Here is a 27,635-nt window from a genome sequence, read left to right as displayed (position 1 = left end):
TCTCTTAATTACACACACACAGGATCACCTCCCAATTTAAAAACCGAGAATTCTCCAAGAAAACACAACTTCTGCAGCCGATGTAAATCATTGTTTATTATGTAGCTGATGGATAAGCCTGAGTTCTCCCAATGCTCAGGTGAAGGAGGGAGCTGGCTGGCTCCCCATTTCACACACCCCACAACAACAACCTTGTGAGGTAGGTTTGAGTTGAGTCCTTCCCCAGTCCTGATCCACAAAACTCGATCAATTGTGAAATAGTATTTATTTATTTATTTTTGTTCAGCAGCTTTTGTCGTATTGCAATCTCGCGATGCGTACTTTTTTTTGGCTTGTAAAATATCAAAAATATAATCAAAATACATTTTTTTAAAAACCCTTGGAGATCCTGTCGGGTCATAAATATAATACTTAATCTGAGAGCAGCATGTACAGCTAATCCTTGACTTACTACAGTCCACAGTCGGGACTAGAATTTCCATTATTATTAAGCACGGGCAGCTTTTTAGGTGAGTCACGCTCCGTTTTCTAATTTTTTTTTCTGCCACGAATTATGAAACAAATCACTTAAGTGAACTAATTAAGTGAATCATGTGGAGATTAAGGGGATCCAGCTTTATCCATTGACTTGTCAAAAGCTGCAAAGGTTGCCAACAGCCACCAGGTGACACCAGAATGATGCAGATAAATACGTGCCAATTGCCAACCGGCTGAATTTTGATCACATGCCACAATCATAAATGCAAGGACAAGATTCAGGGGTAGGATTCAATTTTTTTTTACTACCGGTTCTGTGGGTGTGGCTTCATGGGCGTGGCAAGGGAAGGATACTGCAAAATCCCCATTCCCTCCCCACCCCACTAACCTGCTTTCCAGCTCCGTTCTCCTCTGCAGGGCAACCAAAGAAGAACCAGCCAATCAGCAGAGAATAGATGGGGGTGGGGCCAGTCAGAGGTGGGATTTGCTGGTTCTTCGAACTACTCAAAATTTCTGCTACTTGTTCTCCAGAACTGGTCAGAACCGGCTGAATCCCACCTCTGATAGGGTTGTAAATTTTCGGTGCTGTTGTAACTTCAAATGGTGTTTAAACACATGGTTGTAAGTCAAGGACTGTCTATACCAGGGGTGGGCAACAATGGTCCCTTTTATACCCTGAAGGTGCTTTTCCAAAAGGCAACTGGATTTTTGTGGGTTTTTCTTTCCTTTGAAAACTTTTCATTTCTCATCCAAGGAGCTCCTTCAGTTCTTAAGGTAGAACTGAAGAAGCTTCTTGCATGAGAAGCAAAACCTTTCAAAGAAAAAAAAAAACCCCAAGAAAGTCCAGTTGCCTTTTTGGAAAAGACACCTTCAATCTGGATGATTGAAAAATCCATTTACAACCTATGGACTTCAATTCCCAGAATTCCTGGGCCAGGTGGCTCAAGAATTCTGGAAGTTGAAGTCCACAGGAGGTGGAGTCCACATTTGCCACTCTTGGTCTCTACAGCTTTCTGTCTTTCTTGCTTTCATCTTCCCAGCTAAACTGCTTTCACCCCAGCATCCATGTTGTCTAAGGTTTCTTCTCTGAATTTGTTCCACCTTTTCTGTAGTTCTCCAGAGTCGCCAGAGCCTGCAGCTCTCCCATTTTATATCTTATGGAATGGTCTAAGTTCACAGTATACTTCAACAATTTCTTCCCTTCTTGTACGGTGAAGGGAAAATCCTTGGACAAGAATCTCTCAAACAGTTCAGGGTCGCCATCCAATGCCATGATGTTCTGGAGTTCCTTATGCTTGGAGTAAAGCTCAGGACACGTTTCTACAAAGACATCCCACATCAACGTCTTCTCATAATCGTTGGGTGGTTGGCACTGCAGCTTGTCTTCCATGCGTTGGAGAATCCAACTCAAGCGACACGGCCACTGGTTGGCCAACACTACCCAACTGGCCACTTCCCGGGGACAAAGGTTGTGCCTCAACAGGTGCTGCTGTGTCATCAACCTGATCGTAATGGGTATGGTATTGACAATTCTCCTCATCTGGATAATGCTATCTGGGACATAATGGTAGAGACAATCTTGTTCACTGTGCAAGTAGTGAAAAGCTTCATGGATGTATTGGACAGCCATAGCATCGATCTCGTGTTGGTCTTCTTGAACCACTGCTTCCATGTTCATTAGTGCTCTACCGTTCCCTTTGGACATGGTCACTCCCAACTCCATGTTCCTTGTGATGATACCGTACATCAGGTCTTCCCGAGTCTGGAAGGCCTCGTGTAAACAACGCATCTTGGACTTGATGCCGATTTCCGGGATGGAGAAGGGAAGCGTCACAGTGCGGTTGAGGTACAGGTAGCCGTTGTCCGCCATTCCCTTCATGGTGCTAGCCTGCTCCAAGCAAGAAACGATGACGGAGGGATCAACCACCAGGATGAAGATGAAGGGGGCATTCCTATCGGAGAGGAGCGTGTTGATGGCGTTCAACACCCCAACCACCCGTTCTGGGTAGCACGTATCCAAACATGTGATCTCAAAGACAATCCTCAAGCGCCGACGCTCGAAGATCTCCATGTAGTAGATGAAGCTGGTGAGGACCTCAATCTCGCTCTTGACTGCACTCATGAAACCCAGGTGGCTGGTGAACTTCTCATCACTGGTCATGCTCTCGATTTTCTTCTTCTGGCTGATGAGCAAGTGCTTAATCACAGGAGTGATGGCGATGACCAGTCCTGAGCCCGAAATGGCAGCAAAGGTGCTACCAAGGTACTTCAAGACGGTGCCATCCCTTATCCCTGGCACGAGGAGGGCAGTAGTAGCCAGGCCTGCGCCAGCTAGCAAAATCACAATAAGGCCTCCTGCGGTGCAACACGTTTTCTTTTTCAGCCTCCACTCTTCCTGGGTGAATCCTGAGGCGAATTGCGGACGGCTGCCCACCACGTGGTAGAAACTCAGGGGAAGGGGACCGAACTGGTGGCGAATATGGTCACACAGGGTGGTGACCAACCCAGCCCATAATTTGTCGCTGCCTGCGTATTCCCAGGCGCTGAATCTTATGAAGAGGAACTCAATGGTTTTCCTTCGGAGGTGCACCTCGGTGATGACCGGTTGGTAGAAGACGATGTACCAGAGGAGGGTCAGGTAGTTTATTCCTTCGGGGATGCGGGGCCTCTGGTGAGTCCTGTTGAATTCGGCTTCTTCCCTTCGGATGGATTCTCTGAGCATGCATCCTGCAATAGTTCATTCAGAAATGGTCAACTGAAGCTCTGCCAAGTTCTCAAAGACCTTCTCTCTATAGAAGGGAATATTGGTAGCTCAGGGTTGAAATGTGGGGGTCCTTGGTGCTCTCTGAGCTTGGTGGTTTTCTTGCAAATGTTTCATAACCCAATTAAATAACATCATCAGATGATGTATCTAGTTGGGTCATGGAACATCTGCAGGAAAACCACTAAGATCAGAGATCAGCAAAGACTCCACAGCCCTCCTCCTCCTCTGTCTCCTCCTTTTTTGCCATCTCCTTCTCTTCCATCTCCTTCTCCTCCTTTCTCCTCCTCCCTTGTCCTCCTTCTCCTCCTCTGTCTCCTTCTCCTTTTTCCCCATCTCCTTCCCCATCTCCTTTCTCCTCCTACTTTCTCCTCCTCATCCTCCTCCCTTCTCTTTCTTCTCCTCTGTCTCCTTCTCCTTTTTCACCATCTCCTTCCCCATCTCCTTCTCCTTTCTCCTCCTCCCTTCTCCTTCTTCTCCTCTGTCTCCTTCTCCTTTTTCACCATCTCCTTCTCCTCCTTTCTCCTCCTCCCTTCTCCTCCTTCTCCTCCTCTGTCTCCTTCTCCTTTTTCACTATCTCCTCCTCCTCCTCCTCCTCCTCCTCCTCCTCCTCCTCCATAAACTCCCCTCCTTTCTAGCACTGATGTTGTTACTTAGTGATGCCAATGATACAACTTTTTGTGCTGGCACGATGATTCCTGAAAGGTCCCTTCCTCTCTCCCCAGAGACCCATGGATAGAAGGAGGAGATTCTACTAAGGGCTCTGCATAGATGGATTCCCCATTGAGTCTCTCGGTGTGGGGCTGACCTGCAATTTGGTCCAGTAGGGAGTGAACACGTGTTCCACTGGGCGAATAGAAACCCACGGTGACCGGAGTGGAGGTATGGCACAACGTCTTTGATAAAGAGCAGCAATAAATGTCATCCTCGGTCATCAGATCTGAGGAGTGGAAAAGAGGGGGGGAAAAAGGAATGGAAAATAACCAGATATCAGAGTCACTCAGCACAGCACTGAGATACATGACTTACGACTGGTTCTTGCACTTATGACCACTATAACATCCCTGTGGTCATGTGATCAAAATTCAGGCACTTGTCAAAAGCCGTGTCTTTATGAAGGTTGAAGCATCCCATGTCATGTGATCTTGAGAGTCGGCTTCTGACAAAGTCAAGATTCACTTAACAAACTCATGATTCACTTAACAACATGGCCAAAAAACTCACCCCCTTGTAAAATTGGTCGCATATGCCTTAACTTGCTTAGCCACAGGAATTTGGGTCCCTTGTCTGTAACCTCTCCTTGCCTCAAGCAATGTTTCTCAACCTGACCAAATTGATGAAGGGTGGACTTCAACTCCCAGAATTCCCCAGCCAGAATTCTTTAAGATGGATGGCCTTCCATACCCAGCATGGGTGGCTGGGGAATTCTGGGAGTTGAAGTCCACAAGTTGCCAAGACTGAGAAATGCTATTAGCCCTAAAGCATCACTATGGAAAAACCATCCCTGACAGGCCTTTTGTTCCCCAAAGAACTGCCAGGGGGGAAAAAATCATTTGAGAGTAATTAGGATAATTAGCTTGTGTAACTCATCCTATTGTAAATGCCACAGAGCTGAGATTTCCTCAGTGTTTTTTCCCCTCAGGTGTTTTTTATTTTCCTTTGTGGAAAGAGCTGAGTGTTTATTTACCATCCTATTTCAGGCTTTAAAATGCTGCGTTTATTTCTGGTGCATTTTCTGTACAGAAAAGGAAATTTTAAAAGTGTCCTTGTAGGGCAGGAGTCTCCAAACTTGGCAACTTTAGGATTTGTGGCCTTCAACTCCCAGAATTCTTCAGCCAGAAAAGCTTGAAGACTCGTAGCCTTCAACTCCCAGAATTCCTCAGCCATGCTGTCTGGGGAATTCTGAGAGTTGAAGTCCACAAATCTTAAAGTTGCCAAGTTTGGAGACTCCTGTTGTAGGGGGTTTCTAGGCTGGAGAAAACATGGTTTTGAGGTCGAAAGGGGCCCAGTCTTGCTCTGTTTTATCATGACAGGTTCAAAAAAGGTTAAAAAAAAGTCAAAATGGTGGCTGGGATGAGCAAACCTCGGCCCATTCGTTATGTACTCATAAACAGCAGTAGATGAATTGGATAGTGACTCTGCTCTATAATTTTTTTTTTTTTTTGTTAGCTCCTGCTTGTATTCTGAATTTCTTCAGAATGTGAAATAATTTGGATTTATAGCCTAGGTCAGGGGTCTTCAACCTTGGCAATTTCTGGGAGTTGAAGTCTGCTAGGCTTAAAGTTGCCAAGGTTGGAGACCTCTGGCCTAAGTGACATTCTCACATGGGGAGAGCAATGTTTTTTGAACGGGTGTCCCCCTCATCATGTGGACTCCCCAAATTTGATCCTTTCCCCTTTTTTAAAATTAATTTATTTTTATTTTTATTTTTATTACAAACATTTCTTCTTCCATTTGATGACGTGTTGTCTGAATACAATCTTGTGCAATACAGTTGTTATTTACAGTCATATTCATTACACTAGTATTATTTTCTAATCTTATCTTAATATACTTAACGTGTCTATCCCTCTACCCTTCTTCTTAGTTTATTTACTTCTATTAAGGTATCTACTATACTTCAAGATTCTTGACTAATCCATTACCAATATTTAGCTTTCATATTTTTTCTCTAACCATTGGTAAAATAATTCCCATACCTTGTAATATTCAATTTGTTCTCTTTCTTTAATTGCAAGTGTTAATCTATTCATTTCTGCACATTCTAGTATTTTCCTAATCACATTTTCTTCAGCAGGTATATGTTCCCCTTTCCAATTTTGAGCAAATACAATTCTCGCTGCAGTGAATACATGAATAATCAGATATGCATTCTCTTTGCTGTAAGTTTCAGGTAAGATCCCCAACAGGAATATTTCTGGTTTTAAATCAATACGCTGTGGTATCATCTTTTCTAACCACAAACATATTTTTTGTCCAACATTTTTTAGCTTCAACACATGTCCACCATATATGATAGTATGCGTCGGGTGTTTGGTGGCATTTCCAACACTTCGCTGATTTGTCTTTGAACATCTTTGCCAACCTCACTGGTGCAAAATACCATCTGTAAAACATCTTATACATAATTTGAACCTTTCCAAGTTTCCGTTCCTTGCATGCAGAAATGTGGCTTTGTGAGGAAAGCCACTTCCTTAGCAGCTAGTTTTCCACCTGCAAGGAATATTTGTGTAGAGATGGGTGCGTCTCAGAAACTCCCACACTCAACCCGCAACCTGAAAATTTTATCTCAAGTGCAGATAAATTCACCCTGTCCAATTTATAAACTTATTTAGGGATTATAATGGCGATGGTAGGGCAACTTTAAATGTTGTTTAGATTTTGAAATCATCAGTAATGGAAACGTAAAAGGAAAGGAAAGTCCCTAAATTATTAAAGAGTTGACTCGGCGAATATTTTTTTTTCTTTCACCCACTTTAAAAATCTGTCTGATTAAGGTGAGATTGACTCAAGGTTAATTCAGGAAGACATTCACGATTCTTTTGCAAATAAACTTGTGAGCTCACAGGATTAGAGAGGATTTGATTCTGTACCAAAATAAATACCACAATTTACAACTGTAAAAGAGCTTGTTAGTGATGACAGTCATAAAGTCCATCGCATGATCGACCTGATTTTACAATCGTTTTTGTGGTGCTCATTAAACAAAACCTATACATTTCCTCTCTTGTGCCAGCGTTTTCATTTCATTAGATTCTGAACTATGGAACCACGATTGGGATGACTTGAAATCTAAGAAGCTTGTGACTTGAAATTCCTTTCTTACTGAAAATAAATGTTTTTTTTTTAAAAATGTAATAGATTTACATTAATATATATGGGTATATACTTCATTTTATTTTATCATGTTGATGTAGTGTATATTGGAGATGGTGACTCTTTGAAGGCTGTATGCAACAGAAATTCATTTTAATCTACACCGATTAGGGTCCATTCAAAGGGACAATAAAGTTATTTATTCTATTTCTATTCAATTCTAAAGAGCCAAATCATGCAAGCCACACCATTATCTCTGCTTTTAAAAAATCTTCTCCCAGAATAGGGGTTTTATTTTCCTCCCCAGAAAATTAAATGCCCATGATCTTTAAAAAAAAAAAAACCTGAGTCCAGAAGAAAATTAGATATATTCTACTACATATTTTGACAGAATCAAGGATAGTATACACACAATGTTGGAAACAAATAATATACCTTCAGAGGAATTAATAATTTGAAAAATTCTAGATTGTGCTGAAATGGATAAATTGACCTTAAAACTAAAAGAGAAACAGGAGTCAGAGTATTATGAAATTTGGGATAATTGGTATAGTTGGTTGAGTAAAAGAAACAAAGATAAAAGGAAATAAGAAAGTTACAGATAAAAATATATAAATGTATATAAAGATATATAAACATATATATATTGGTTTGGTTTGTATAACAATTTGAGGCATGCTGCAACAGTCATAAGTGTGAGGACCAGTTGTAAGTCAGTTTTTTTTCAGCTCTGAACACTTGCTAAACAGATGATTGAAAGTCAAGGAGTGCCTGATGAGTGCTTTGAAACGAACTTATGTTTGTTTGTTGCAAATGTTAGAACCGCTCCCTAAACTTCAGAGTGCTTTTAACCTTAAGCAAAGTTTAGTAACAGTTCTAACATTTGCAATAGTTCCTGTTTGTGGGGAGATAATTAACATATGCTTTTAAAACTGGATTACATGCACAGTAGTTATTTTCTTTATTAGCATAATATCTTAAATGTTTTCTCTCTTCCGTTCTTCATTATATCTTCTTTTGCTGGCTCTGCAAGCAACCAGTTTAGCGACACTTAAATTGCTAGGTTGTGTTCCCTGACATTAATTCTTCCAGAATGAATGAACTTGGGGGCCGAATAATCAGCCCTGTGTTATTGTCTCTCTAACTGTTAAATAACGCTTTGCAGATTTTTGGATCACTTTAGGATATTGCAATATCTAAACTAGGCAAGTGCAGCCTCTGGCCCTGGACACCAAGGAATGTGGGCACTCATGATAATAAAAAAATATTTAAAAATAAAGAAAGTTTGTTATTTGAATACATTGCCTATATTTGATCTTTTGTATGAGGCCCAATTCCTCTTGGCCCAGTGCAGCCCAGACAAGCCAAAAGTTCAGACATCCATGATCTAAACTCTAGATCAGGGGTGTCCAACCTTGGCAACTTTAAGACTGGTGGACTTTAACTCCCAGAATTCCTCAGCCAGCAAAGCTGGCTGAGGAATTCTGGGAGTTGAAGTCCACAAGTCTTAAAGTTGCCAAGGTTGGACACCCCTGCTCTAGATTATAACCAATTTGACTTGCTCAACAATTTCCTAAAACCTTTTCCTCCTGCCAATAATAATTATTGTTATTTTCCAGCTTTAAAACATGTTAATCTTAATTTTAACAGTACTGCATCATCATTATTATACACATTGTTATACAAACTAATCTCATTATTATGTAAATTCAGTGGTGGGATTCAAATTTTTTTACTACCGGTTCTGTGGGCGTGGCTTGGTGGGCGTAGCAAGGGAAAGATACCGTCAAATCCCCATTCCCTCCCCACCCCACTAACCTGCTTTCCAGCTCCGTTCTCCTGTGCAGGGCAACCAAAGAAGACCCAGCCAATCAGCTGGGACTCAGGAGGCGGAGCATAGATGGGGTTGGCAGGGTCAGTCAGAGGTGGTATTGGCCAGTTCTCCAAACTACTCAAAATTTCTGCTACCGGTTCTACAGAACTGGTCAGAACCGGCTGAATTCCACCTCTGCTTCCATTTGCCTCAATCCAGTTGGTGTGAATAAGATGCTGGGCCTACCATTATCGTGATACTCGGTGTGGCTAAAATGAGTCTCCCGGATCGAACACGGGCATCCCGTTTCGTGGCCCTCCTCCGCATGTTGCAGTCTGGCGACTTCCTCGTCATAGTAACTCATCAGTTCTGGAGTTGGTGGACCATGAACCGGACTTTGCAGGCAGATTGGAGCCTGCGAGAAGGAGATAAAGTGGACAGGTGATTCAGCCAGGTTACCTGAGACAAGTATGTTTCCAATGAGAATGGATGAGCAAAGTATGTGTATCGAGCCACATCGGGGATATATGCATTTGCAGCAGCAGGGTTTTTCTCTCTGACTTTTTCATGTTTCCAGGCTTCAGGTTGGAAAAACTGGATCCGTTGAGTGAAAAAAGAGAGAGAGAAAAAGAAAGAAAGAGAAAGAGAGAAAGAGAGAGAAAGAACCAAAGAAAGAAGGGAAAGAAAGAAAGAGAGAAAGAAAGAAAGGAAAGAGAGAGAAAGAGAGAGAAAGAAAGAAAGAAAGAAAGAGAGAGAAAGAAAGAAAAGAAAGAAAGGAAAGAAAGAAAGAAAGAAAGAAAGAAAGAAAGAAAGAAAGAAAGAAAGAAAGAAAGAAAGAAAGAAAGAAAGAAAGAAAGAAAGAAAGAAAACAAGGAGAGGTACAATTTTGGTTTTTGATGGTCCAGATGCCACTGACCTTCACAGCTGGCTTCAAGCTCTCTTTAAGTTGGAAAAAAAAGACCAACAAAAATAAAAACCCGAAAGTGTGGCTAATCAGAAACTCCTTTTAAACCAGGCTTGGCATATCAAGGATGCTAATTGGGATGACAAAATATTTCAGCCATTGTATTGAGAAAGAGGCTGACTTTAGATGGGAGGTTGTGTGGCCTGGATATTGACCTGTGGGAAATGGGGTTAATTCTGAGGATGTTTTATCAAAAAACAAATCCGATTTTCCCCCCTTTTCTCTTCTTTAGTGGCATTCTCTTCCAGGGACAGAAAAAGTTCACTTATACCAGCAGTCCTTGCTTTAGGACATAAATTGGGGCCAGAATTTCCATTAGTGAGACGTATTCAATTTTATGACCTTTTTACCGAGGTTGTTTATGCCAAAAGGAGCTAATTATTTCTCAGTGGCTTAAATTCTTCCGCAAAATTATGAGTGGGTTGGACATTGGTGTAGAATAACTGCAGAAACATTATTATCACTCATTTAAGTCCCAGGCATTCATTCACCGATGTTTAAATCAATCTTTGTGAAAATGTAATTATTCTATCACTGTCCATATTTTAATAAATGGCCAAAAGGTGAAGAATCTATGAATATTTCTACAGGAAAGAGTTCCACCATATTTCGGGGACTGAAAGTGTTCTGGGACTGACTTCCTGAGATTGTAATTAAACAAATGCTTAATCCAAACAACTCTTGTTTTATTTCAATGTTGGGAATTTTGTTCATTCCCAGCCTGTAATGAGTCCCAAACAGTCCCTCGAGATAAGCACCCACCTTTATCTCCTTTGAATTGTTGCCAACAACTAGAGTGCCAAATGAATTACAAAAAACCTAACTGAAGTACAAAGTCCACACAGAGCTTCAAGGGTTAATCCAAACAGAGCGAATGACTTTGCTTCCTGCAAAGGTTTCTCTACCTTTGCCTGTTCTTTATACCTTAGGGGAGGGGCACCTCCAAGCCTTACTCCCGAGTCGTCCCTTTTGTCTCAACTGCTCTTGCCTTCTAGCAGCTCTGTGCACATGCACACTGGAAACAGGCTCCCCTAGTTCCTCTGCCTAGCTACTGCCGGACTCCGGAGGCTCTAGAGGCAGCACCCCACTCCCAGATGGTCCTGGCCCCATCTCTGCATCGGACGCAGGACCCTCGTCCGAGTCCTCCCCAGACTCCCAGACTGGTCCCCGTTCTTCCCCACTGTCCAATTCTGCTGCCATCTGCACAGGCTGCCAGTGAACCACAACAGAAAGTTAGACCAATTTCATAGTTGTTTTAAGACAGTGATCCCCAACCTTTTCGACGCTTGCGGCCCGGTTCCGGCATCAGCTGGGCGCCGCGCCCGCATTACCGGCGTCAACTGGGCGCCGCCATCTTTTTGGCGAAAAAGTGCTTCCGGTGATGTCACCGGAAGCACTTTTCGTCAAATAATGGCGGCACCAGCGCTTTCGTGAGCTTTTTCGGGTAGAAATGGCTTTCTACCCGGAAAAGCTCACGAGCTTCTTGCGCCCCATCTTTTTGATGAAAAGTGCTTCGGTGAGCTTTCTACCGGAAAAGCTCACCGAAGCACTTTTACCAAAAGATGGCGGCGCCTTCAACCAGCGGCCCGGTAAGGCTTGTTCCGCGGCCGGTACCGGTCCGCGGACCGGCAGTTGGGGACCCCTGTTTTAAGATGTGTGGACTTCAACTCTTAGGAGTAGCTGGGAAATTCTGGGAGTTGAAGTCTACATATCTTAGAGCATGCTGGCTAGAGAATTCTAGAAGTTGGAGTCAGTTCACACATCTTAAAGCACGCTGGCTGGGGAATTCAGGGAATTGGAGTCACAGTTCACACATCTTAAAGCACTCTGGCTGGATAATTCTGGGAGCTGAATTCTACACCTCTTATTAAAGCACATGGCTGGGGAATTATGGAAGTTCAAGTCCACACATCTTAATGAGGTCAAGGATGAAGAAACAGTGATCTATATTAAGATTATTATGGATTAAGATTTTTAATCCTTGAACTCTACTTTACAAATCCCAGTGAGTAGGTCATCCATTTAGCAAATGCAGGGCATTCCATGAACGTTGAGGGTCTTTCGCTGAATGTCTGCAGAACACCAGTATTAAATATTCCCCTTTTCTTTGAAGAAATACATTGGATAAAACCTTGCAAGATCTCCGATGGAATTTTGCTCAGTTTGGTTGCTTTCTTGAGCTTTACTTTTGCTCCAAATGCATCTGCTGTGCCACTGGGGGGTGAGGGTGGAGGAGGAGCATGCTGGCTGGAGAATTCTGGGAGTTGAAGTCCACCCAGCTTAACTTGGCCAAGGCTGAGACACACTGCCATAGAACATTCCTTCCAATTAGTTAAGGAGATTAAATTGAGAAATGCTACGTTGATGGCTATCTTTGGGGTTCGGTTGAAACAGCATCACATCTGATCTAGAAGCTCTCTACGTATGCTCATGTGCTACTCAGAGGAAGACAGGCCTCTGTCTGTTGTAATTGAGGGCTATAAGCAGGCCTCTGCAGCACCTTGTGATGTCAATGGGTGAAGATATAATTGCCAGTTTGAAGTGTCAGGTAAACAAGATCTTCAAGGGATGACCTCAAACCAAGCTCAATGACTAAGCCTGCAGAGGTGGCGGTGGAGAAGGCTCACCATGTGATCTCTAACCACGATCAAAATTTCCAGGTATTGATTAAGAAGGCGTTTCCTGTATTACCTCTTCCTGTAAACGATATTAGGAAGGTCAAAAAAGGTCAAAATTAAGTCAATTGTTCCAGTGCTGTTGTAACTATGAACGGTCACTAAATGAACTCTTGTAAGTCGAGGACTGCCTGTAAAAGCATAGCAATATGGGTATGTGTGAAAGTTAATGATCTCTGTTATTCAGATGGAACCCACAAGATGTCATGCCCCTGTCGTAGGAAGCCGAACAGCTGACAGGGAGTGGGAGTGTGGCTTCATTGGCTGTGGAGGAAACTGGAGAAGGGCAAAGTCAGGCTGGGCAGAGCAGAGCAGAGGTAGAACAAGGGAGAGGGAGTTCAGAGGAAGACCCAGGCCCACCCCCTCTTCATCCTAGGCCATGCAGGGAGGAACAGAGAAGAGAGCAACATGGGTTGCATGGCTTACGGGGGAGGAAAGGGCCCTGATTCCTTTCATTAGCCACACCTGGGAAGAGAGTTTAAAAGAGATGCGTCTGCTGGGAACAAACGTGAGTTTATCTTGTGTTTGCTTTGGTTATCTGCCTTCCTGGCATCCTCCCGACCGTGTTGAATAACTACCATTCCTTCACATCTGGAACTCCTTCTCCTGCCCTACTGGATTAATTATCTCATCTTGCCTTGATTGGACTTATAGTTACAGTTTTTGTTGACCACGTTTTGGATTTGATTCTCTGCAGCCCAAAGGCTGTTCCTGGGAGAGTTTTTCTCCGGCCCAGAAGGTAACCAAGACATTGGGGGCAAAGTTGGAGCTAATAAAGGGACTCCTACTGATTATCTGACTGTGTTGCCTTTGTGCCACACCCCGGGTCATCACACAAGGCATTTCAACCTTTGCCAGATGTTGCCAACCACGGGCAAAGTTTTGATCTCACCACCATCATGGCTGCTGCATCTGGATTTATTTATTTATTTTAAATCAACCCTGAGGACTTCCCTAGTAGATGCGGACAAGGCACACACTCAACAGGTGAAGCTTCTCCATCCTTCCACTTTTAGCCTGGGGAAATGAGACCTGATGAATTTTTATTTTATTTTTATTTTTGCAAAGATTAGGAAGATGAGATGAGAATTTGGCTTTTCACAGCCACCCCTGTTCTATCTCTTCACCTGTTCTAAATCTAAAAGAAGTAAGGAAGCTCATTATAAATAGCCCCAAATATGTAAATATTTCCAAGGAGGGAGTTGGCTCAAGGCCTTGGCTATTTTTTGATTCTCTGCCTTGCATCTGTTTTGTTTTTCCCTTTCAGCCAGAACAATGCTGCTTTGTAGCTGCTTGCTATACATCTCGATAATTTCATTTTGGCTTCCTTCTTTGATGCTCCCAATCCTGTTGACTAAGCCTTCAGATCTCTTACTCATCGTTTAAGGAATAAACCACAACTACGTAGCTTTGCACCATCCATGATGTTTTTCCTCTCTCACAAGAAAAAAATATACATCTATACGTTACAACCCTAGTTTGTTACTTAGGGTTAACGTCCCCTAGTTTGGGTGATGGAACCTTTGCAAGAAAACAACCAAGCTCAGAGACACCAAGGACTCAATTCCACCCCTGAGCTGCAAATATTCTCCTTTATTGATCACATATAAGCCTCCAAAGCAATATCTAGGAATTTCACCTTCTAGCAAACTCTATGAATCAACCTTGTATCAGCTTCTTCTTTCCAATATTTCAAAATTCCTTACATAAGATAATAATAGCAAAGGAACGACACCCATTTCTTTCCTTTTATTAGTTGTATTTCTTAAGCTGATCGTTCATGTCCATACAAGCTCAGCTGTTTTGCAGGGGGGGGGGAAACTTGTGGATAGTTTCTTTTCAAAAGTTTGAAAGTTCGTGTTCATTTTCCTGAGAGTCCCATTCTTAGATAATGGCTAAATCATCAATGATGTTTCAGCTCAGGTTTTTACGTACGATTAAGCCTGGCTTTCCAAGAACAAAGCAAACAGCCCACAAATATTCCTTCTATAGAGAGATTCTACTTTACATTTCACATCCACTAATACAGATAGACTTGACTTACGACCACCATTATCTGTTGCAAAGCAGGACAGTTGTTAAATGAATTTTGCCCCATTTTACGACCTTCCTCCACCACCGTTGTTATGGGAATCCCTGCCATTATTACGTTAGTGACTCGGTCGTTAAGTTAATCCGGCTTCCTCGTTGAGTTTGCTTGTCAGAAGGTCGGAAAAGGGGATCACTGCAACCGTCGTAAAGACGAGTCAGTTGCCGAGCCTCTGAATTGCGATCATGAGGATGTTGCAATGGTGCTAAGTGTGAATAACGGTCATCAAAGTTCACACTGCCTTCAGCGCAATTGTAACTTTAAATGGTCTTTAAACAAATTGTTGTAAGCCTTGGGCAAGTCATGGAATCAACCTGATGAGGACTATTCGTTAGCAAAAAAAATTTATACAGCATTTTTTCCCCCTCTGTCTCATCAATCAACATCCGAGAGGGATACAAGAGAAGATCTAAGAAATTATAGAATAAATAGAGTGGGAAGGGACCTTGGAGGGCTTCTAGTCCAACCCCCTGCCTAGGCAGGAAACCCTATATAGCATTTCAGCCAAAGGGTTATCCAGTCTCTTCTTAAATACTTCCAGTGTTGGAGCATTCACAATTTTTAAACTAGAGGCCGGCAGCCTTAAACACTCAAAGAGCCATTTGGACAGGAAAAAAACAACAACACCGGGAGCCACAAAGGTCCTAACCGGAAGCCCCCCCCTTGTTCAATTCTGGAGGGGACCGGACGTCCAGTTCCTCCACCACAGAGTCTCCTCCTAGCGCAGCATCCTTTTCCCTCTGCCGACCGGAAGTCCGGTTCCTATCACCATAGAGTCTCCTCCAAGCGAGGCATCCTTTTCCCTCTGCCGACCGGAAGTCCGGTTCCTATCACCATAGAGTCTCTTCCAAGCGAGGCATCCTTTTCCTCTGCCGACCGGAAGTCCGGTTCCTATCACCATAGAGTCTCCTCCTAGTGAGGCATCCTTTTCCCTCTACCTGTCCTAACCAAAAGCCCTATCAATTGTGGAGCCGACTGGGAAACCCGCCCTTTGCCATAAAGTCTTCTCCTGGTGCCCTGTGCTCCCCCCCCCATCCCTAACTGGAAGCTCCTCTCAAAACTGTAGTGCCAACCGGTGACAGGGAGCTGCAGCAGAGGGATGAAAGAGCCACATGCGGCTCCAGAGCCATGGGTTGCCTACCCTGGTTCTAAACGATCTAAAGACTGCTTGCGCCAGGATGGTCAAATGCCCCCTTTGGCTGGGAATGATGGGGATTGAAATCTGGCACACCCACAGGTTGGAGAAAGCCCTTGGGTCCTCCTGTGGTGTCTTAATACCTCCTTTTTTTTTAAACAGGTGAGGAGGAAGAAATTGGACTAGATGACCTACAAGGTCCCTTCCAACTCTGTCAATTTCTAATGTCTGTAATTAAGAACATTGGAAATGTCAACTAAAAGGATACTCCTTTGGTCTTTTTAGGGAAGAGATTGCTAAAAGGACAGGGTCTCCCCCTCCCCCCAATTATCCACCCGGAAGGATATTGAAGTGGGGTTGGACTCTTGGGGTGACTAAGCTTGTATTTTAGTATTAGTTTCTGTATTCTAGTATCGGCTGGCTGTCAGGACTCCAACAAATCCACCCTCCTTCAAATCATAAGTCTCCAGCCACATCTCTCAGAGAAAAGAAAATTGATTTATTAGAAGTGGCCATGTTGGCGTCAGCTGGATGCAGCTGATACTAAAATACTCATTCATTTTCCCTTTGACCCTGGTCTTCCCCCACCCCCTGGATGTATATTCTCCAATGGGATACATCCATAGCCAAGAGTCATCAATCATGCTCTCCAATAATATTCTTGTGCGCCGACAGCTTTGGGCTGCCAGGGTGATTATCTAGGCACTTAAGGAATGACTTGTTTTCCCCCACTTCCTTTTTCTGGCAGCTAAAAAGACCAAAGGAAGCACAAGCCCCTTGTCCTGTCTGAGGTCCGTCCCATTCTCTCCATCTCCTCCTTCACCTATGAAAGAGACTCACCCCAGATCACATGTGTTGTTGGGAGAAGACAGCCGAATCCCTCGTTCTAAAGATCTCCTCTTGTCTCTTTTATCCTGTTTGGTACCCAAAGCGTCAGCTTGGTTGAGCTGGCGGGATTTTACATGTCTTGGCAAGGCACCGGTCCTCAAGATTCGCCTCTTCTTTGTCTGCAGAACGTTGTGAGGTGTTCCACCTCCAGAGAAGCTTGGCCCTTCCAGGCTGCGGATTGCAGCAGCTCCTTAAATCTCCCTCGACCTGTTTTTTTGGGCCCAGATTGCGAAAGGGATCAAGGAGTAGCTTTTGCCATTCACACCTCCACCTTTGCCGGCAGAGAAGCACACAGGCTAGACTAGTCAAACCCTGGGGTTTATTTTGAATGTGGGTGTCCTTTTTAAAAAAATAAAAATTCTTTCCTTAAATGTTCAGGCCCCTTTCCTTAAATTTAGTTTCCAGGTTGTCCCAAAAAAGATCGAAAAAAGGTTAGAAACACCTGTGTAGGTGATCACGCCTTCATTAATCATTCAAGGATTGACAGTGATAATGACGTGATCCATTCAGTCCTGTCTGACTTTTGGGTGATTCTATGGGATCGGCTCTCTCTCCGGATCTTCCAATCTTGCACTATGGCTAGTCCTTGACTTACGACCATCACCGAGCTCCAATTTTCTGTTGCTAAGCGAGACAGGTTGTTAAATAAATTTTGCTCCATTTTACAACCTTTTTTTTTTTGCCACAGTTAAGCGAAGAATCACTGAGATTGTTAAATTAGGAACACGGTTGTTTACAGATGAACAGAGTTGAAAGGGACCTTGGAGGTCATCTAGTCTAACCCCCCACCTCGCCCAAGCAGGAGACCCTACACCGTTTCTGACAGACGGCAGTCTAGTCTCTTCTTGAAAGCCTCCAGGGATGAACCTCCCACAACTTCTGAAGGCAGTGAATCTGGCTTGCTCCGTTGATTTTGCTTGTCAGAAAGTCGCTAAAAAGGCTCACTTAACCCCGGGACAGTACAACGGTCATAAATATGAGTCAGTTGCTAACGGTCTGAATTTCAATCACATGATCATGGGGATTGTGCAGTGGTCACAGGTGTGAAAAACAGTTGTCAGTCACTTTTTTCAAGTGCCATTGTAACTTTGGTCGCTAAACGAGCTGTTGTAACTCAGGGACTACCTATATCAGTCTTAACCCGCACTTTTAAAATTCAGCCTTTGCCCTTTGACACCAAGATCCTAAAGTAATGTTTCTCAGTCTTGGCAGCTTGAAGATGGATGGACTTCAACTCCCAGAATTCCCCAGCCAGCTATGTTGCACTATGCTATGCTGGCTGGGGAATTCTGGGAATTGAAGTCCTCTAGGGTTTAAAACTTTGCCGGCTGGGGAATTCTGGGAATTGAAGTCCTCTAGGCTTAAAACTTTGCCGTCTGGGGAATTCTGGGAATTGAAGTCCTCTAGGGTTTAAAACTTTGCCGGCTGGGGAATTCTGGGAATTGAAGTCCTCTAGGGTTTAAAACTTTGCCGGCTGGGGAATTCTGGGAATTGAAGTCCTCTAGGCTGGGAATAAAACTTTGCCGGCTGGGGAATTCTGGGAATTGAAGTCCTCTAGGCTTAAAACTTTGCCGGCTGGGGAATTCTGGGAATTGAAGTCCTCTAGGGTTTAAAACTTTGCTGGCTGGGGAATTCTGGGAATTGAAGTCCTCTAGGCTTAAAATTGCCAAGGTCGGAGACCCCTGCCTTAAAGACACCAGAATTCCACGAATCAACTTCCAAACCCTCTCCGGGAATTGCCACTTTTCACCCAGCCAACATTAAAAGTGCCCGATGGCATTAATGGCCTTTATTTAGCTATTTAACACGACATCCAATGAACTCTTCCTCCTCCTTTCTCGGGCCACTCTGATGTCACCTTCTTTTCGGGAATGTCGCAGGGCTGGGCCCGAAACATGGCTTTCCCCTCGTCAAACGTGTCACACACTCCAAATTTAGATCCCATTGAAAGCCATGGGAATTCTTTTCTGAATCAGCATTGGATTCGGGTAAAGACGGCTGAGAAAATGGGCCCGCGTTCAAGGAAGACTTGGAGTTTCAGCGGGCTTCAACCTGAGGCCTTCACCCAAGGAGAAGGAGGATTTGCAATCAGCCCTACTTCTAAGGTAGGCTTCTGCCACCTACTGGTCTTGATGATCTCTTGGTGGTTCTAGGAGCCAGATCAAGTCACACCTTCTGATTTTGCACTATTTCTTTGAGTCTTTCTACTCTCCGGTTGGTGTCAGCTGTGATGGCGCCCGTCCATCACGTCCTTTAAAGGCCTTTGACTGCTAACTCTTCCTAATATCGTTGCTTCCTCCATGTCCCTGCATGGAGGACACAGCCAAAATAAGTGAAATGCAGTTTTGCGATTGTGGCCTTCCCGTGATATGTCAGGTGTTGCTCGCTCCAATACTTCCTTGTAGGTTATCTTTACTCTCCAAGTAATACGCAGGAGACTTCTCCAGCACACCAGCTCAAAGGGGTTGAATTTCTTCCCGTCTTGCTTATTTAAGGTCCAAATTTCACGATCATAGGTAGCGACTGGCAGGGATGGAATTCAGCCCGTTCACACTGGTCCAGGCGAACCGGTTGTTAAATTTACATCTGGTTCACAGAACCGGGAGTTGAACTGACCGGCTGGCTCCACCCACCCCTCTCCTCCCCTCCCAGGAGTCTCCAGGTGGCCAGTTTTGGATGCAGGTAAGTACAGGGTTCGTGCGGAGGCTCTGGGAGGGCAAAAAATGGAAACAGACTCTGGCTTCTGGGGGGCCTCTGGACCCCGGGGGAGGCATTTTCGCCCTCCTAGAAGCCCGAGGGAAGCCTCCGGACTGTGGGAAAGGTGGAAAACTGCCTTCCCAGAAGTTCCGGTAGGCCACACCCACCATGGCCACGCCCACCCAGCAACTGGGCAGGGAACCGGTTGTTGAGGTTTTTGAATCCCACCACCCCTGGCTACGGGGGAACACAATGCAGGGAGTCCTCGACTTACAAACCCAGTTGAGCCCAACATTTCTTATCGCTAAGTGAAACCTTGGTTAGGTGAATTTTGCTCCATTTTACGACCTTTCTTGCCCCCGTTGTTAAATGAATCATTGCATTGGTTCAATTAGTAACATGGTTGTTAAGTAAATCTGGTTTGCTTGTCAGAAGGTCGCAAAATCAAAACCACATCAAAACCATCCTAAATATGCGTCAGTTCCGAAGTGTCTGACTTTTGATTCCGTGTCCACGGGGATGACGCAACGGTCGTAAGTATGAAACGCCATCATAAGTTGCTTTTTCCAGTGCCGTTGTAACTATGAATGGTCATTAAGTGAACTGCTATAAGTCAAGGACTATAGAGAGGACTACTACCCAATGTTTGTTTGCCAGGCTGATGTCTTTCCTTTCAAAGAAAGGGTTAAAGTGATGTCAGAGAACTAGTTAAGAGTTTTGACTCATCAAATCAGTGTAATCAACACTTAGTAAGCTCCTAGTTGGATTTTGTCACGGATCATCTGTGTGCAACCTGGTCGTTTAGGTCAGGGGTCTCCAACCTTGGCAGCTTTAAGACTTGTGGACTTCAACTCCCAGAATTCTGAGGAGTTCTGGGAGTTGAAGTCCACAAGTCTTAAAGTTTCCAAGGTTGGAGACCCCTGCTTTAGATGAGCTAAGGTTGTACCTGTCACAGTTGTACTCAAGACCGTCCCCCTCACTTCTGCTGGCCCTCGTCTTCTCCTTCCTCCTCTTCTCCTTCTCAGGACTTCTTAAGAGAGCTAGTAGGTCTTTCGGCAAGGTGTCCAAAATTATGATAATTACAACCTGGACATTTGTGCCTGGAATGAGATCACTGCTTGATTCGTTAAATCATCAGTTGATTTTCATGGCTATCCATGGTGTGCTCGGCGGTGACAGGGGGCACGCTACAACGATGGTCATAAGTGCAAGAACTGACCAAAGGACCTTTTATTCAGTGCCATTGTAACTTCAAATGGTTGTTAAATGAAGATTGAAAGGTTGAGGGCCACCTGTACCTTTCCCTTTAGAAGTCCAGCTTCACAAAACTATGCAAGTTACTGGTGGGGGACAATCCCAGTTAAATTTTCAATTCCCAAGTTAAATTTTCAAGCATGTTGAGCAGGGGGCCGGAGTAGATGACCTCCGAGGTCCCTTCTGACTTTGCTAAGATCTTTTGCAAACTTTGGGAGTAGATTTGGAAATTTGGGATAAACCATTGTTCTCCCAAAATAGCAATAGCCCTTAGACTTATATACCGCTCTACAGTGCTTTTTCAGCCCTCTCCAAGCGGTTTATAGAGTCAGCCTCTTGCCCCCCACAACAATCTGGGTCCTCATTTTACTGACCTCGGAAGGATGGAAGGCTGAGTCAACCTTGGAATTCTGGGAGTTGAAGTCCACCTGTCTTGAGTTCATTAAATGCTGACTGAGAAATTCTGGGAGTTAAAATCCACCCATCTTAAATTCAGTAGCATGGTAGCTGGGGAATTCTGGGAGTCGAAGTCCACCCATCTTAAAGCTCAAAGCCAGCGGACTAGGGAATTCTGGGAGTTGAAGTCCATCCATCTTACATACATGCTGGTGGAGAATCCTGTTCCCTGTAGACTAGCCAACTTCCTTTTGGAAGGCTAATTCCTATAGCTTAGTCCATAAATAGAAAAAGCAATGAAAGGGATGCTCTCAGTGCCACGAAAAAAATACTGCTGGGGCCACAAAGAGGCAAAATTCCAGGAATAACTTGGTCTCCCTCTTTCCACGAAGTTAGCAATCCCATTTTTTTTTTTTTTTTTGCCGTGGACTGAATGGCCAAACCAGGTTCCCTCCCCTGGGGAAATCAGAAATGTGTGAGGGCGACAGGTGAAATACCTGCAGCTGAAAACAAGGAAGCTTCCCCCAACCATCTTGTTTTGATTTCACATGGGATCCCCAAGGGGTCTGGGCATGTGGGGAGCTGAGGAAGGGTCTGGCATTGTGGAAGACCCACAAAAGAGATGGGTGAAGGGCACCCTCGCCTCCTCCTGCCAAGTCGTCCGTAGGTCTCCGGAAGGCTGAAACGCAATGCTGGCGGCCCTCTTCTAACCACTGTGGCCAGTGGTGGGATTCTACCAGTTTCCCTACTGGTTTGGTGACAGCGCACTTTGTACGTGCACACCTAACATGCGTGCGCAGCTTTTCAAACATCAGCTGAGGCTCTGCCACGCCAATCAACTGAGAGGATAAAGAAGAGAAAGGCGTACCACCCATTTGGCTGAACCAGTAGCATTTTTGGCTACCGGATCGGGGGAACCGGACCGAACCGGTAATATTTCACCACCGACTGCTCCACCACTGCTCAAAGGCTGCCAGGGTGCCTACCTTTCTGTTTGCTTCCACTGGATCATGCTCTTCTCCCTTCGTGGACATGTGGGCTGGATCAATGCAACCTCGCTGCACATCAGCAAAGCTCAGCCTGGGCCTTCCTCACCTGTGGACTTCAAGGCTCATCTGTGGAAGTCCTCAATTATCTCGTTCTTTTGATCCCTCCCATGGCTTCTCTGCAACCCCCCCCTCCTTCCTTTCTTTGATTTTTGGGAACGACAGAGGAATGCCGTGACTAAGCCTGGGAGCATCATAAAACGTGGGACCTTCGCCAATCAAAATAATTATTAGCCGCGAAGCGGAAAATCAAGCCTGACCAAGGACAGCGGTGGAGGCTAAGAGAAAGGAAATTAAACACACCTTTCCTTCTTCTCCACGTGAATTAAGTCACTTATTTCATCTATTTGATGGTATTTATATACTACAGGTGGCCCTCGACTTACAACGCTTTGTTTAGTGTCCGTTTAAAGTTATAACAGGACTGAAAAAAGCCAGTGGTCACAGTTTTCCATACCACCTTTGCAGCATCTCAGCGATCATGAGATCAAAATTCAGACGCTTGGCAACTGGCATGTACATAGGCTGGCTGCAGTGTCCTGAAGTCATGCGATCGCCTTAGTCACCTTCCGATCAGCCAAAATCAACGAGGAAGCCAGATTCACTTAAGAACCGTATTAGTAACTTAACAATGGCCGTGATCCACTTAACAGCAGGGGCAAGAAAGGTCGTAAAATGAGGCAAAATTCATTGTTAACATCTGTCTCACTTAGCAAGAGGAATGTTGGGCTCAGTTGCGGCCATAATTCAAGGACCACATGCATACCTGTGTTTGATTTTACTGATTCTGAAACTGCAGCTGAATCCGTTCCTTTCGAGTTTGGGTTTTTCTTTTTAACTTTTCAGATTGACTGAGCAGACACTGGGACTGAATCAGAGAACTTGGATATGGAAAACAAATCAATCAGAATAGAGCTGGAAGGGACCTCGGAGGTCTTCTAGTCCAGCCCCCTGATCAAGCAGGAGACCCTCTACCAGTTCGGACAAGTGACTGTCCGATCTCTTCTTAAAGCCTCCAGTGATAGAGAACCCACAACTTCTGGTGGCAAGCCGTTCCACAAGTTCATTGTCCTCCCTGTTAGGGAGTTTCTCCTTAATTCCAGATTGCTTCATGATTAACGAGAACAACAGCAGAAATACTGGGATAATCTACACATGGTACGAAACAATCTGTCTGCTTGCTTTTGCCACACGGTCTTGGGTGAACCCCAGTTAATGGGATCTGGACAACCACCTTTTGGTCCTTTGTTTGGCCCACCCGCCCACCTGGGCTCTTGACTGTCCTTTATTTCCTGTTTTTTCAACCTCAGTTGCTTTGCGCAGCACAGATGAGGTTGAAAAAGCAGGAAAGAAGAGGAGTGCAGTGCTTGTCAGCTGTCCGGGCGGCACAGCTGATGCGTTCTTCCAAATGCTGTACACGTGCGCGACTACAGTGAGTTCCTGCCTTTTGACCCACCCAATCACATGACCACATAGCCAGGCCCACCCGGTCACATGACCACCAAGCAAACCACACCCACCAAGCCACGCCCACCATGCCACACGCCCACAGAACTGTTTGTTAAAAAATTTGAATCCCATCCCTGAGTTTATGTCTCATTTAGCAACAGAAATGTTGGGCTCAATTCTGCTCGTACGTCAAGGGCTGTTTGCACATTTTTCCGTGTTTCATTCTAGAGTGCCATTTTAGAAGTTTGCTTCTGTATTTGTATGTATGTATGTATTTATTTATTTATTTATTTGATTGATATTGCTGCCAATTCGCCCATGGCGACTCAAGGCGGCTTGCTCAATGTAAAATCATATTTAAAACAAAAAATAAAAACAAAAACAATAAGAACTAACAAAAAGAATCAAATAAAATTAGTAAAGTACAAATGTATGCATGTAGTCACATTCTAGGGCCATGATGGCGAACCTATGGCACACGTTCCGGAAGTGGCACGCATAGCCACTTCTGCTAGCACACGAGAGGTCGCCTGGAAGAGACCCACTGCACATGCCCACGTGCCGTCTGCCCAACAGCTGATTGTCAGGTATCTGGCGCGCATGCACGGGGTGCGGGGAGTGCGGGGGAGATGCGTGCACATGCGCAGAGACACGCAGGGGGTCTCGCATGCACAGAGATGCATGGAGTGGGGGGAATTGCACGTGCATACACAGGGGATGTGGGGGGCCCTGTGCACATTGCCTTCTGGGTGCTGGCATGTGAGCACGCAAGCATAAGCGCACATGCAATTTTCGGCACGGGAGCCCAAAAAAGTTAGCCACCACTGTTCTAGGGCTTTTGTTGAAGAGTGTATAATAGTGGCAGGGGTGGGATTCAACTGGTTTGCACCTATTCGCTAGAATCGGTTGTTAACATTCTAAGCAGTTGGGAGAACCGGTTGTTAAAAGAAATTACTGGACTAATCCTGTAAGGAAGGCAGGAAGGAAACATTCTGGTGTTGCTTACAGAAACTGCCTCTCAGTTAACCCTTATTACATTCTTGGCAGGATTAGACTTCCTGTCTCAGGAACTTCTCTGGAGATTTTTCCCCTCCTTTGCTGGTACTTTGCTTGCGTGGAGTGACCATTCAAAGTTACAATGGCACTGAAACAAGTGACTTATGACCATTTTTCACACTTACGACTGTTGCAGCATCCCCACAGCCATGAGAGGCCAGGCGACAAGACGCGTGCCTCGATGTGAGTGATGTTGAGTTGGCCATGCCCAGCCAGTCACATGACCACCAAGCCATGCCCACCAACTAAGCCATGCCCACAGAATTGGTTGTTAAAAAATTTGAATCCCACCCCTGAATAGTGGAGGAAGTCTACATCTGCCCAAATTGGAGTAATTAGGTTTTCCACCCATCTGGTTTAGGGATGCACCAAAGGAAATGTAGCCATGTTACCGCCTTATTTAGGGGCAATTAAATCAAAGGAACTCTTAGCTTGCACCCCAAGAGTGCTGGACACCCCAAAGCTCCCCTGTGCCATAGAAGCCTTCTAACACATAAAAACTATAATTGCGCAGAAGTATTGTAGATGAAGAAAGTGGGGAAACATTTAAGAGTCATTAGATTCTTGCGGATGTTTTAATTTTTTGAACGCTATTAAGTACAATTATGGTGCTTCTAATCTCTCGGTTACCTTCGCCTTTCTGTTTTTTGTTTTTTTTTTCAAACCACAGGTGCACTTGGGTTGTTGGAAAAGCACCACAGTTCCCTGTGCTGTGTTTGTGCGGCCCGGATGCAACTTCACAGAGGAAGGCAGAAAAAAATTGAGTCACGCCAACTTGGTCCAAGTTGCACGAAGGCTTACTATGAGCAGAAAGGCCCGTGATTTTAATACACGCTTTTTGCCAAACCACCCAATATCCTGCCCTGTGTTTGCAGCAATTTGGTGACAGGATGATGCAAGAAGAAGAAGACAAAATTTGGCTTGCTGATGATTTTGGGCAATTACAAAACGTTGCATGAAGGACAGCAGATCCTGCAGAAAATTCAGCAGTGCTTGGAGAGGAACACCTCAACTTACACATTCATTTATCGACCGTTTGAGTCACACCAACGCTGAAAAAAACGGACTTACAACTGGTCCTCACACTTATATCTGTCACAGCAGCCCTGTGATTGGTGCGATCAAAACTAACATTTTGGCAACCAGATTGTATTTACGATGGTTGCAGCTTCCCATGAAGAGGTGGTATTCAGCAGCTTCTGACCGGTTCAGGAGAACTGGTAGCAGAAATGTTGAGTAGTTTAGAGAACCAGTAGTGGAAATTTTGAGTAGTTCGGAGAACTGGGCAATACTACCTCTGACTGGCCTCACCCCCATCTATGCTCTACCTCCCGAGTCCCAGCTGATTGGCTGGGTCTTCTTTGGTTGCCCTGCACAGGAGAACAGAGCTGGAAAGCAGGTTAGTGAGGTGGGGAGGGAATGGAGATTTTGCAGTAACCTTCCCCTGCCACGCCCACCAGGCCAAACCACGCCCACCAAGACATGCTCACAGAACCAGTAGTAAAAAAATTTGAATCCACCACTGGTCATGGGGTCATGTGATCCCTATTTGTGACCTTCTCAGACAATTTCTGGCAAGTATAATTAACGGGGAAGCTGGATTCGCTTAATGAGTGCACTGCTTCACTTAACAATCATGTCTATGGAGATTCTCAGTGATCCAGGTCATGGTTTTCCAAAGGCAACCGGACTTCCTTTGCTTCTCCTTGAAGAGGTTTCGCTTCTCCTTCAAGAAGCTTCTTCAGTTCTGATTAAAGGAAAGTCTGAACTGAAGACGCTTCTTGGATAAGAGGCGACATGCCTTCAAGGAAAAAGAAAGTCCTTTGGAAAAAAAAAAGCATCTTTGGGGCTTAACAACCATGCCAAAAAAAAAAAAAGATCATAAAATCAGGCATGGCTCATTTAGCAATGGAAATTCTGCACCCGATGGTGGCCGTGAATTGAGGACTATCTGTATTGGAAACATAAGGTTTTTTTAAAAAAAGCATTTTGAAAGCATCTCTTAAGTCAGTAATGGCAAACCTTTTTGTTGTGGTGTGCCAAAAAGCATGCGCGTGCCAGCACCCATAATGCAATGCACCCCATCCCTCCCTGCGCATGCCTGCGCAACATCCCTTTCCCCTTACCTGCACTGTGCAAGCTGATTTTTGGCCCGTTTGAGGCCATTTTCACCCTCCCGGAGGCTCGAAGGAAGCCTCTGCAGCCTTGGGAGGTCGAAAAATGGGCCCGTTTCAGCACTTCCGGTATTTCCAGAAAGCCTGTTTTTTCGGCTTCCCAAGGTGTCCTCTGGAGCCCGGGGGAGGCTGTTTTCACCTACCGGAGGCTCAAGGGAAGCTTATGGAGCCGTGGGAGGCTGAAAACGGGGCCGTTTTGGCACTTCCGGTATTTCCAGTAAGCCCATTTTCCAGCTTCCTGATGCTCCGGGAGGGTGAAAAGGGCCTCAAATGGGCCAAAAATCAGCGGGGAGGTGCGCGCATGCGCAGTGCAGGTAAGTTTGGCTGGGGCTCGCGTGCCCACACAAATGGCTCTGCGTGCTACCTGTGGCACATGTACCATAGGTTCGCCGTCACGGTCTTAGGTGTTCTGGAAGAGCGTTCCAAGCATAATGAAATCGTAAAAAATGGCCATGTTTTATTCTTGCTTGTACCAGTCTTATACTAAGACCGTTTGCAGCCCTTCATGTGGGAAGGCCATGGGTGTCTGGTTTCTCCTGAGTCTTAGATTTTTTATTTACAGTATAATATTTCTTCTGGAGAAAAATAAGGCGATGGGTCCTGGATGGTGCGCAGGGGTGGGCTTCAAAAATTTTAGCAACCAGTTCTCTGCCTGGTTGCTGTGTGGGTGTGGCCATGGTAGGCGTGGCCTAGTTGGCCTCCTGCACCATGGTGGAGGTGTGTTTTTGCCCTCCCTGGGCTCCAGAGGGTTTTCTTGAGACTCCTGGGCTCTGGAGGCCCTCCAACAAGGCCGTGTACTTACCTGGGATCCAAAACTGGCCATGTGGGGACCCCCAGGAGGGACAGGGTGGGGTGGCGGGACCAGCCAGGAGTGGGATTGGCCAGTTCACCGAACCGGTCATAAAATTAGCTACCAGTTCAGTACCAGTTCCCCTGAACCGGGGA

General features: G+C 44.9%; 1 protein-coding gene across 1 annotated transcript; it reads right to left on the bottom strand.

Moving 5' to 3' along the window:
* Positions 1-76: 76 nt before the first annotated feature.
* On the bottom strand, positions 77-9,277 carry NKPD1 (NTPase KAP family P-loop domain containing 1). The gene is made up of 3 exons (XM_026688773.2): positions 9,114-9,277; positions 4,047-4,178; positions 77-3,204 (listed from the first exon to the last, which is right to left on the bottom strand). The coding sequence occupies exons 1-3, from the start codon at positions 9,229-9,231 to the stop codon at positions 1,550-1,552; spliced, it is 1,905 nt and encodes a 634-aa protein (XP_026544558.2). The 5' UTR covers positions 9,232-9,277; the 3' UTR covers positions 77-1,549.
* Between the last annotated feature and the right edge of the window lie 18,358 nt (positions 9,278-27,635).

This window comes from Notechis scutatus, chromosome 8, assembly GCF_049901735.1.
Source record: "Notechis scutatus isolate UNSWTSFEM ecotype Mainland chromosome 8, rNotScu1.2, whole genome shotgun sequence".
Taxonomy (NCBI): Eukaryota; Metazoa; Chordata; class Lepidosauria; order Squamata; family Elapidae; genus Notechis; species Notechis scutatus.
The sequence above is the reverse complement of the archived record's forward strand: the minus strand, read 5'-3'. Positions and strand labels throughout refer to the sequence as shown.

Excerpts from the sequence above, each read along its gene's own strand:
- NKPD1 (XM_026688773.2), bottom strand. The coding sequence starts at position 9,231 with ATGAGTTACTATGACGAGGAAGTCGCCAGACTGCAACATGCGGAGGAG. Across the intron at positions 4,179-9,113 it reads CACCGAGTATCACGATAATG|ATCTGATGACCGAGGATGAC; the intron begins GTAGGCCCAGCA and ends TCCACTCCTCAG. Across the intron at positions 3,205-4,046 it reads CCTACTGGACCAAATTGCAG|GATGCATGCTCAGAGAATCC; the intron begins GTCAGCCCCACA and ends GAACTATTGCAG.